Source organism: Gorilla gorilla, chromosome X, assembly GCF_029281585.2.
Source record: "Gorilla gorilla gorilla isolate KB3781 chromosome X, NHGRI_mGorGor1-v2.1_pri, whole genome shotgun sequence".
NCBI classification, from domain to species: Eukaryota; Metazoa; Chordata; class Mammalia; order Primates; family Hominidae; genus Gorilla; species Gorilla gorilla.
The window spans coordinates 58403230-58415295 of record NC_073247.2 but is presented as its reverse complement, the minus strand read 5'-3'; the positions used below and the strand labels follow the sequence as shown (position 1 = coordinate 58415295).

The 12066-nt window shown below is 49.5% G+C and overlaps 2 protein-coding genes across 3 annotated transcripts in view; one reads left to right on the top strand and one right to left on the bottom strand.

Annotated features, from left to right (window-relative positions):
- Window positions 1-6180: 6180 nt before the first annotated feature.
- SPACA5 (sperm acrosome associated 5) lies at window positions 6181-8293 on the bottom strand. Its single transcript, XM_004064091.4, has 4 exons — window positions 7968-8293; window positions 7381-7539; window positions 6472-6550; window positions 6181-6367 (listed from the first exon to the last, which is right to left on the bottom strand). The coding sequence occupies exons 1-4, from the start codon at window positions 8110-8112 to the stop codon at window positions 6271-6273; spliced, it is 480 nt and encodes a 159-aa protein (XP_004064139.1). The 5' UTR covers window positions 8113-8293; the 3' UTR covers window positions 6181-6270.
- A 2475-nt stretch (window positions 8294-10768) lies between these two features.
- ZNF182 (zinc finger protein 182) overlaps window positions 10769-12066 on the top strand; it is a 32231-nt gene continuing 30933 nt past the window's right edge. Inside the window, exon 1 of one of the 2 annotated variants that reach the window (XM_055375686.2) lies at window positions 10769-12058. The gene's annotated coding sequence lies outside the window, so the exon portion shown is untranslated. The remainder of the gene's footprint in view (window positions 12059-12066) is intronic. The other variant, XM_019018795.3, reaches the window with a different exon arrangement.

Genomic DNA, 12066 nt, shown 5'->3' with positions numbered 1-12066 from the left:
TTTATAGTTTCTATAGTATAAAAGTCCTTTGCTATATATAGGTATTGCGAATATCTCAGAAAAGCCCTTTTTGAAATGGTTAAAGAGTAGCTTCTCTCTGAAGAATATTTTCTTTATTTTAAAAAGTATTATCATTTTAATTTTTATCCAACCAATTGAATAGAAGCATTCAGTTACAGGGATCATGTCATTTGATGATGTGTCTTGCGGATTTCACCCAGGAGCGGTGGAATTGACTGGATTCTCCTCAGAGGACCGTGTGATGCTAGAGAAATATAGAGAGATATAGAAATGTGATACTACAGAACTATAGCCATCTGGTCTCTGTGGGTGAGGATGGCTTCTCTGAGTAATTCATGGTATATCCAGTAGAATAACTTTCCACCTCTGAAGTGCTTCAATATTTTGACCTCAGGTTCTAGGGATTAAAGATTCTTAATCCCTCCTAGACTGAACAAGGTGTTTCTATTTTCATCTCCTATGTGAAATTTAGCCTCATGAATATGTGCCTTCCTAACTTTTTGAGGTCCCAAAGCCCACACAGACGTGCCCAAGTCTTGTATCATTTTCCGTTACAGGGTATCCCGTGACCAAACCAGATGTGATTGCCTCTTTGGAGGAAGGAGGACTTTGGATCACAGAGAGAGAAGTCCCAAGTTTGAGTTGTACAGATAAGAAAGAAATGAGCAGGCCAGGCACAGTGGCTCACGCCTGTAATCCCAGAACTTCGGAAAGCCAAGGCGTGTGAATCATTTGAGGTCAGGAGTTTGAGACCAGCTAGGCCAACATGGTGAAACCCCTTCTCTACTAAAAATGCAAACATTAGCTGGGTATGGTGGCCATGCCTGTAGTCCCAGCTTCTTGGGAGGGTAAGGCACAAGAATTGCTTGAACCCGGGAGGCGGAGGTTGCAGTGAGCCGAGATCGCACCTCTGCACTCCAGCCTAGGTGACAGAGTGAGACCTTGTCAAAAAGAAAGAAAGAGAGAAAGAAAGGAAGGAAGGAAGGAAGGAAGGAAGGAAGGAAAGAAAAAAGGAAAGAAAGAAAGAAGGAAAGAAGCAGATGGGAAGTGATGAGAAGGATACTGCAGTGGGTCAGTGAGGGCTGGACATCTTTGAAATATCTTCTTTTTTTTTTTTTTTTTTTTTTGAGACGGAGACTCACTCTGTCGCCCCAGGCTGGAGTGCAGTGGCGGGATCTCAGCTCACTGTAAGCTCCGCCTCCCGGGTTCACGCCATACTCCTGCCTCAGCCTCCCGAGTAGCTGGGACTACAGGTGCCCGCCACCACGCCCAGCTAGTTTTTTGTATTTTTAGTAGAGACGGGGTTTCAACATGTTAGCCAGGATGGTCTCGATCTCCTGACCTCATGATCCGCCCACCTCGGCCTCCCAAAGTGCTGGGATTACAGGCGTGAGCCATTGCACCCGGCCAGAAATATCTTCTTAAAGGATATGAACTTCTGTTGCTAACTGTAAATTGTTAGTTTTGTGAGCTATTCTCTCACAGTAATGTTGGAGTGAGATGGTGAAGAGCTAGCCTCACCACAATCTGGCCTCATCCTTCTGCTTATTCTCTTGGTCACCTCATTTGTTTCCAGCTTTCCTAAAAGGCTCTTTGGGTTCTATTTGAGTCCTTCTCCCCACAAATCGTGGATCTGCTACCCTTCTAATCTCCCTTTCCCCTGCTCATGGCTCCCTAAACCTATTTTTACCTTGTCTCCCCTATTTTATTTTTATTTATTTATGTATTTTTGAGACACAATTTCACTCTGTTGCCCAAGCTGGAGTGTAGTGGCATAATCTTGGATCACTGCAACCTCCGCCTCTTGGGTTAAAGTGATTCTCATGCCTCAGCCTCCTGAGTAGCTGGGATTACAGGTGTGTGCTACCACGCATGGCTATTTGTGTGTGTGTGTGTGTGTGTGTGTGTGTGTGTGTGAGTTATTAGTAGAGATGGGTTTTTGTCATGTTGGCCAGGCTGGTCTCAAACTCCTGACTTCAAGTGATCCACCCGCCTTGGCCTCCCAAAGTGCTTGGATTAGAGGCATGAGCCACCGTGCCCAGCCTCTCCCCAGTTTTAAAGTATTTTTCTTAAACACTCAAATTCACTTATATTTATCATCACTTTCCCATTCCAATTTCTATTAGAGCAACTTGGGTTTGTTTGTTTGTTTGTTTGTTTTCTCAAGCTCAGGGTGTAGGAAAGAAATGTACTCGGAATTTCTTTCTGACTGGTATATAGGCTTGAAAGAAAAGTCAGTCCCACCAGAGACCTACTTCTGACAAAGCTGTATTCACAGGCTAGAGTGTGGATTATTATTATTCTTTCTAGAAGCCTGGCAAGCTGATGACCAGCTAAAGAGGCACCTTTTGTGGCCTTGAAGGTATGAGGGCTGTCAGTTGGAAGCCAAACCTCACCATAAATCTAGATGCAGGTATTAAAGGAAACCCAATTTAATTAATTAAATAAGCATAGTCCTTGGAAATGATACTCAGGAAAAATGTCTCCAGATTTAATACCAAACTCTCATAGAAAAATTAATAAAATCTACTATTATTAAAAATCGCTATTTTGTCATAATGGAGAATAAGTGCCATACAAGAACAAAAGGGTTTATCAAATTATAGGAAGTTACAGATTTAAAGATAGCCATTAAAAAACAACAATTAAAAATATACTTTAGGCCGGGTGCAGTGGCTCACGCCTGTAATCCCAGCATTTTGGGAGACTGAGGTGGGTGGATCACCTGAAGTCAGGAGTTCAAGACCAGCCTGCCCAACATGGTGAAACCCCGTCTTTACTAAAAATACAAAAATTACCCAGGCGTGGTAGTGGGCGCCTGTAATCCCAGCTACTCGGGAAGCTGAGGCAGGAGAATCGCTTAAACCCGGGAGGCAGAGGTTGCAGTGAGCCACCGCACTCCAGCCTGGGTAACAGAGCGAGACTCCATTTCAAAAAAAAAAAAAAAAAAGAAAAGAAAAAAGAAAGGAAAGAAGGAAAGAAAATAAGAAAAAACAAGAAATCAGTACCCAAAGTGTTGGCACCCTTTATGGACCCACAGGGAGATGTGAGATTTGATTACCTAGGCTGGTTGGGGTGCAAGGCGGGGGAAATCCAGTTGGCATTAAGGAAGGGGGCTCCGGCGTTCCTTGGCATGCAGTGGCAGCTAGCTGTTTTCAAGCTCATCTGTGATTATCTTGGTTGAAGTGAACACTTCAAGGTCTCAGGTGCTTGAGTATCCACCCCAATCAAAGAGTACAAAGAACATGAGGGACTGCTTCCTTATGGGGGTGGCTGCTTCCAAAGGTGCTGGCCATTGCAAAGAACGGCAAATTGAAATTCCTAAATTCTCTGATCAAGACACAAAGTGACGCTCTTTCCACAGTCTCCCTCTGATGCCAAGCCGAAGCTGGACTGTACTGCTGCCATCTTGGCTCACTGCAACCTCCCTGCCTGATTCTCCTGCCTCAGCCTGCCCAGTGCCTGCGATTGCAGGCGCGTGCCGCCACGCCTGACTGGTTTTCGTATTTTTTTGGTGGAGACGGGGTTTCGCTGTGTTGGCCGGGCTGGTCTCCAGCTCCTAACCGTGAGTGATCCGCCAGCCTCCGCCTCCCGAGCTACCAGGATTGCAGATGGAGTCTCGTTCACTCAGTGCTCAATGGTGCCCAGGCTGGAGTGCAGTGGCGTGATCTCGGCTCGCTACAACCACCTCCCAGCCACCTGCCTTGGCCTCCCAAAGAGCCGAGACTGCAGCCTCTGCCTGGCCCCCACCCCGTCTGGGAAGTGAGGAGCATCTCTGCCTGGCCGCCCATCGTATGGGATGTGAGGAGCCCCTCTGCCTGGCTGCCCAGTCTGGAAAGTGAGGAGCGTCTCTGCCCGGCCGCCATCCCATCTAGGAAGTGAGGAGCGTCTCTGCCCGGCCGCCCATCGTCTGAGATGTGGGGAGCGCCTCTGCCCCGCCGCCCCGTCTGGGATGTGAGGAGCGTCTCTGCCCGGCCGCCCCGTCTGAGAAGTGAGGAGACCCTCTGCCTGGCAACCGCCCCGTCTGAGAAGTGAGGAGTCCCTCCGCCCAGCAGCCACCCCGTCTGGGAAGTGAGGAGTGTCTCCGCCCGGCGGCCACCCCGTCCGGGAGGGAGGTGGGGGTCAGCCCCTGCCCGGCCAGCCGACCCATCCGGCAGGGAGGTGGGGGGGGTCAGCCCCCCGCCCGGCCAGCCGCCCCGTCCAGGAGGTGAGGGGCGCCTCTGCCCGGCCGCCTCTACTGGGAAGTGAGGAGCCCCTCTGCCAGGCCAGCCGCCCCGTCCGGGAGGGAGGTGGGGGGTCAGCCCCCCGCCCGGCCAGCCGCCCCGTCCGGGAGGGAGGTGGGGGGGTCAGCCCCCCGCCCGGCCAGCCGCCCCGTCCGGGAGGTGAGGAGCGCTTCTGCCCGGCCGCCCCTACTGGGAAGTGAGGAGCCCCTCTGCCCGGCCAGCCGCCCCGTCCGGGAGGGAGGTGGGGGGGTCAGCCCCCCGCCCGGCCAGCCGCCCCGTCCGGGAGGGAGGTGGGGGGTCAGCCCCCCACCCGGCCAGCCGCCCCGTCCGGGAGGTGAGGGGCGCCTCTGCCCGGCCGCCCCTACTGGGAAGTGAGGAGCCCCTCTGCCCGGCCGCCACCCCGTCTGGGAGGTGTACCCAACAGCTCATTGAGAACGGGCCATGATGACAATGGCGGTTTTGTGGACTAGAAAGGGGGGAAAGGTGGGGAAAAGATTGAGAAATCGGATGGTTGCCGTGTCTGTGTAGAAAGAAGTAGACATGGGAGACTTTTCATTTTGTTCTGTACTAAGAGAAATTCTTCTGCCTTGGGATCCGGTTGATCTGTGACCTTACCCCCAACCCTGTGCTCTCTGAAACATGTGCTGTGTCCACTCAGGGTTAAATGGATTAAGGGCGGTGCAAGATGTGCTTTCTTAAACAGATGCTTGAAGGCAGCATGCTCGTTAAGAGTCATCACCACTCCCTTATCTTAAGTACCCAGGGACACAAACACTGCGGAAGGCCGCAGGGTCCTCTGCCTAGGAAAACCAGAGACCTTTGTTCACTTGTTTATCTGCTGACCTTCCCTCCACTATTGTCCTATGACCCTGCCAAATCCCCCTCTGTGAGAAACACCCAAGAATGATCAATAAAAAAAAAAAAAAAAAAAAAAAAAAAAGACACAAACTGACACTCAGGCACTCTGTAAGAAGAAATTATTACCATGTGTGTCCATTGAATGTTTTGCCTACATTCCTGCTCTGTCATTTTAAACTTCAGACTTTGATCATGAAAGAGGGGCTGGGGGCTGGAAGAATGGTGTTATGTGAGAGGATGTGGGGAAATGTACCTTTAACTCCTGATTCCCACTGAGCTTCCTGTGTAAGCACAATCCTATTGGATTCATTCTCCCCTGAAGAGACTGTATCTGCCTTAAATAAAGACCCTTTTTTTTTTTTTTTTTTTTTGAGACGGAGTCTCGCTCTGTTACCCTGGCTGGAGTGCAGTGGTGTGATCTTGGCTCACTGCAACCTCCGCCTCCTGGGTTCAAGCGATTCTTCTGCCTCAGCCTCCTGAGTAGCTGGGACTACAGGTGCATGTCATCACACCCGGCTAAATTTTTTTTTTGTATTTTTAGTAGAGATGGGGTTTCACCATATTGGCCAGGCTGGTCTCGAACTCCTGACCTCATGATCCACCTGGCTTGGCCTCCCAAAGTGCTGGGATTACAGGCATGAGCCACTGCACCCCACCGAGAGTGATTCTTTTTAAGGGAAGCCAATTTTCATCTCTCCCATCCCACTCCTCTATCTCCAAACCTACAACTGTCTTACGTACCAAGCACTTTATGCGTTTTACAAATATTAATTCATTTAATCCTCCCAATAACCCCATCAAGTAGTTACTATTATTATCATCCTTATTTAACAGATGAGGAAACTGAGGCTCAGAGAATTTAAGTATCTCTTCCAAGGCAACACAGCTAGTAGGTGGTAGAGATGGCTTCTGAACCCAGGAGAACAACATGCTCTTGATTCACAACACTATCCTCCCTTCCTTCCCCACTCTGAGTGATCTGGTATTTCTTAATTAGAGCTTTGAATATATGGAGGAAGTGAGGGAATGAGGGTACCTCCAGGCATTGAATAAATGAAGAGAGTCAGACATCAGAGCATCTTTTGCATTGTTTATAGATACCATCCTTTATTAAATGCACAAGAGAAAGAAATGAAAGGAAGATAAAATCTGTCTCTTCGAATCTGAGTCATGGATGAATTTTTGGATCAATTTTCACATGCATATCACACCCCTTGAGCCATTCAGATAAATCATGGCCAGAACAGTGTAGCCTCCAAGAAGTCCTGGGAAATGAAGGAAAGGAGAGAGGATGAAGTGGACAGGTTGATGGGGTGGCAGTGACACTATCCCTGGCTGCCCATGGTCTGGGCCATCCCCATGAACTTACCAGGCAGACAGCCCATTCTGTGAGGACACAATCTGCTTAGCACACCTGATGTCATCCAGAATATGGCGATTGAGCAGGTCTGAGGGGGAAGAGAGGGACATGGTGATCTGGTGCATTGGGGATAGGATAACAGTGAATGGAGGGCCCAAGGGTTTTGGGTTCCTTGGGGCCTGAAGAACCTCAACCACTATGTTGACTGATTCTTGATGACCTTGATTCTCTTGTCAGTTGGTTATGAATGATCTTAATCACCATGTTAACTGGTTCTGTACAACCTTAACTCATGTTGACTGATCCTGGATGATCTAGATTGTCATGTTGGCTAGTTATGAATAACCCCAACCTCCATACTGTCTGGTCCTGGACAACCTCAACCTCCATTTGGGCTGGCCCCAAATAACCTCAGTCTCCATTTTTTCCTGTCTTGGACAACCTCAACCACCATTTTGGCCAACACTGAACAACTTTAACGGCTATTCTATTTTGTCCTCAACAACACCAGTCTTATCTGGAAAGTTCTGTCATTTCTGCATGGAGGTTATCTGTTTCTGTTTCTAGAACCAGACACTCTGCTTCTTTCCTCGGGGCCTGGGTAACCTCAACCCCAAATCAGGACAGTTTCTAACTCTGTTCCACATGGAGGTAAGTTTCCTGTTTCCTGAGTCTAAGAAAACTGCAGTGTCCATTCTGGGTGAGGATTGGGAGCTCTGAGCTCTTCTGTCCTAAACAACCTCTCAGGATAGTCTGGGTAGGGATAGAGGATGGTGTCTTTAATAGCTCAGGCAACTTTTCTCCTTTTCCCATCATTTTTCTCTTGTTGCAGGAGATTATGGCTTAAACAACCTTGCCCTCCATGTGTGGGAGAGTAGGGCCCAGCAGGTCTTCAGTGGGTCCCCAGTGCTGACTTACCATGACAATCCATGTGGCAGAGGTTCTTGGTGGGTGTAATGCCATTGTCACACCACCAGGCAGAATTCAGTTGGAAAATGCCATATTCACTGCTGCCATCAGGATTGTGGTCCACGAAGGCGGTGTCAAAGCCACTCTCATAATGAGCCATGCACAGCCCTGGGGCAGGGAGAAGGGAGGCAGGGAGTAGGTATAGAGCCTGGGAATAGGGAAGGATAGGATGGGGGGAGGACAGGGATGGTTGTCATCTCAGTTGTGAGGGTGGTGATCTTGGTTTAGTGGTGGTGATGTTGGTGATTCTGGTGAGACATCAGTGATGGTGGTAGCGATGGTATTCATGATGGTGACAGTGGTGATGATATTGATTGTAGTGATGGTGTTGATGGCAGAGATGGAGGTGATGGTTGTGAAGGCAATAATGGTGGTGGTGTTAGAGTTAGTTAAACTACTCAGCATAGTCAGTCAGGGAGTGACTCAAGGGATCATGCCCAGGCCTGGAGAAGTGATAAAGGACAAGAGGGGGCCTGGGTCTGAATGTGGTGGGTGGCTCAGGGTTTGGATGGGATTTGGGGCAACTGGATTCTCACAGTCTCCAACGCCGTAGCCCTTGTAGCCGTTCAGCCCTGCTCTCTCCAGTCTTGCCGCCAGCTCGCAGCGTTCATAGATCTTGGCATCCACAGTGACAACCATCAGCGTGGCCAAGGTCACTACCACAGTGCCCCAGGCCTTCATTATGGCACCTGTAAGCCCTCCCAGGTGACTTGCTCCAGACTCACCCTGTGGTGTTCGGAATTAGGGGCATTCTGGAACTCTGGGCTCTATGAGCAAAGGTCTAAGTGGTAGATTCTGGAACACGCAACACAGAAGCCTAAACATCACCCAACACTGTTGCATTGGGGATTAAAGGCCCCACCTCCCAACACTGTTGCATTGGGGATTAAAGGCCCCACCTCCCAACACTGTTGCATTGGGGATTAAGTTTCTGACATCCGAATTTTGGAAGGCACACATTCAAACCACAGCACTCATCCTTGGTACCTTGTTCACCTCTCTGCACTTAAAGTGCTGTTCCATCCTAATTTACTGGAATGTGCCCCACATTTCATATTACAAATGGCATATTACCTATACATCCTTATGCTTGACTGCTTTTTCAACTTCATTCTCATTCTGCCTTTTGTTCCTCCATTCACTTACACTGCCTTTCAGCCACTTATATTCACCCATACTGGGCCTCATATTATCGCAATTCCCCACAGTCTGCTTAGCATTACCCAAATTCTTTCATGTCATATTCCTTTTTCACCCCACTCACTCTCACTCAGACTCATTTCCTATCTTTGCCTCTATTTCCCGCCCCTGCATCAAATGACTCTGGCTTACTCGCACGTGGCCCAGCCTTCAGCTTCTTTCATTGACCCGGGGCCTCATTATTTCCCCCCTTCACTCCCCTTCTGCCCCTCCTTCACCTCTATTCTCTCAGATGCTGTCCCAGGAACACCCCCATTTCCTGGAGCTCTGTCCCTATTACTCCCAAACACTAGCTGAAGTTACCCACATATACTTAGCCTACGCTAAGTGAGCCAAGATCGCACCACTGCACTCTAGTCACTGTTCTTTCTCAGTTTTCTCTTCATTGTTTCCATTTACTCTTACTCTGCCTCTCACTACCTCATTCATTTAAATCTATTCCCATTGTAACCCCTATCACCCTCTTCTTGCTCATATTCTGCTCCTGATTCATGGCTGCCATTCTGCCTCCCAGTACCCGCATTCTGTCACACTGTGCCTCAAATTCGTTACTTTTGCTCACATCGGGCTCCCCATGTTTCCTCGCTTTACTCACCCGAGGCCATGAAGCCTTCATCCACTCTCTGCCTCACAATACCCACATTCACCCATCCTCTGCTCTTCACTTTCATTCCCTCTCACTCTGCCCAACATCACCTCCATTCATGCACACTCTTCAGCTCATTCACATTTGCCGATTCCCACTGGGATCCCTGTGCACCCACATTCCTGGGCTACTACCCTGTATAACGCCCATCTAATCCCAGTCATCTCTAGTCATCCTTCTCCCTCGTAGCACCCACACTCAAACTCGGCCTGCTTCACATTCTACCATGTATCCATCTCCACTCTTTTATTCTGTCCCTCCCGCACCCCATTCTTCCCTTTCCATCCCACATTACCCCCATTCACTCCTACTGTCTCCCTAAATTCCCCTCTCTTCATTCATCTTGTGCCTCATAAAACCACCATTCACTCACACTCTAATCCTTAGTACTCACATAAACTCCACTCACATTCACCCCCTTCAGTTGCCCCATTCATTCAGAGTCTGCTCCCACTTTCACCTTTTTTCCGCTGAGACTGTGCCTCATTTCCCATCATTTACTTAATCTCATCATAATCTCAAATTCATTCATAATTGAATGCATGCATAGTCATTCCCTCACTTTGGCCCACATCCACTCCACTCTGGTGTTCATTCACCTCCATTCCATTGCCCTTTGCCTCTCCTTGCTCCCATTTACTCCCAATTTGCCCTTCAGTCACCATTATTCATGCCCCTCACCCACCAGTCCCATGTATCTCCTGTTCGCTGACACTCACATTGGCCAACACAGAAGCATCTGATGGATTGCTCAGGATTTGATTTGGCTGCACGCACCAACCCCACCACAAACACCAGTGGCTTCAAGAGGAGGGAAGCAGATTCCTCTTTTGGAGGCAGGTAATCCAGGGCTAGTGTGGTAGCTCCAAGGTCACCAGAGACCTGGCTCCTTCTGTGCTGTTGCTCTGTCAACCTCACCTGCTGCTTCTGGTCCAAAATGACTGCTCACAATTGGCAAGGCTTTTGTGGTCTTGATAAAATGTATCATAAGAGCAATTGTAATGATGACTCGCCAGCCACGTGGGGGCTTCTCTCATTGTCTTTGGGTGGGAATGTCATATCGTGCAGACTCTGTGGTGGGACCAGCCACCTGTCAGCTTCTCACTCTCCTTCACCTAGCCACCTGCTGCTTAGGTTACTGTATGAGGAGGTCACACCTGTAGGGAATGATGGTAGAGGATACCCAGGACAGAGAGTGGGAGTCCTCGCTCTGCAGCAGCAAAGTTAGCCTCACATAGCTTGTGCATGCACACTGTGGGCCCTCGGATAGTTTCTGAGGGGCTGTATCACTGGCTCCTCTGCCCCCCAACTCCCACCGACCCTAAAAGATTTCCTCCTTTGTGTAGGTGTGTGTGTACAAGGTGGTTGGAGATGACGTTTAGGTGCTAGAAGGGGCGACACTTGATGGGCCCTAAAGGACCAGCCCTTTCTATTTTCTACCTCCTAATGCATTGAGAGAGTGGATAAATTGTATACCCAGGAGGTGCTGATGTGTCAGGGAGCAACAGATGTGAGTTCCTTTTTTACTTTCTTTCTTTCTTTGTCTTGTCTACTGGGAAGCTCCATTCCTTTTGTTGTTGTTGTTGTTTGTTTGTTTTTTGTTTTTGAGATGGAGTCTCACTGTGTTGCCCAGGCTGGAGTGCAGTGGTGTGATCTTGGCTCACTGCAACCTCTGCCTCCCGGGTTCAAGCGATTCTCGTGCCTCAGCCTCCAGAGTAGCTGGGATCACAGGCGTGCTACCAAGCCCGGCTAATTTTTGGTGTTTTTAGTAGAGACGGGGTTTCACCATGTTGGCCAGGCTGGTCTTGAACTCCTGACCTCAGGTGATCCGCCTACCTTGGCGTCCCAAAGTACTGAGATTACAGGCGCACGCCACCGCACCCAGCCCAATATATGTGTATTTTTAACGTTACTATATAATGCTAGATTGCTTCAGACTGGTCTTTACAAATCGGATCCTTCTTATGGTTTCCCATATGTCCAGAATGAAATATGAGCTCCCTGGCCAATGAGGCCCTACAGCACCTGGCCCCAGCCTACACCCCCTACACTCCCAACACACTGACACTGTCTACTCATCCAGAAAAAGCAACCTGTTAGCCACCACTTAATATACCCCTTCACCCCCGGTGTGTGTGTCCCACATCGCCATTTATTTTTCAGCTTGTTTGTCTGCATACCGACCCACCGTCCTTCAAACGCTACAACGTAAACTCCCAGTCCTGGCCACTGGATGAAGCCAGTGGCTTTTCCCTACCTCCTACTCTTTGTGCACGCAGAGCAATTTAGCCACGCATCCCGCCTTCCCGTTATTTTACACCTGCAACCCTGTTGCTGCCCTCCAAGTTCAAAGTGCGAAATTGCCGCCTGCTAGAATCTTTTCCTTAGTTGGGCACTTCCCCTCCCCGCCCTGCCGTAAGAAAACTGGTGTCTGAAGTCTTAGGAGTGCCTGCCTCTGCATAACTAAGTAAACAACCGCTTTGCGACGCAGCCCCAGCAGCAAAAAGACACGGTGGGCACGGCCATCTCGCCTGGAGCAGTGACGTCACCGGCAAGGCTACCTTCTCTCTGCGCCTGCGCGGCGGCCCCATGTTGACTATTGGCGGACGGGGGTCTCAAAGGCGCCACTGAGCGTGCGCAGAACCGACCCCTGCAGCCCTTTAGGCTGCGGTGCCAAAGAGTCGGTCCCGAAGCGGAAGTGCTTGTTGGGGCCAGGCTTTGTAACGGTCTCCTGAGCAGCGAGCAGAAAATCTGTTATCGAGAGAGAGTGACGTTGAGGGGGCAAGTGC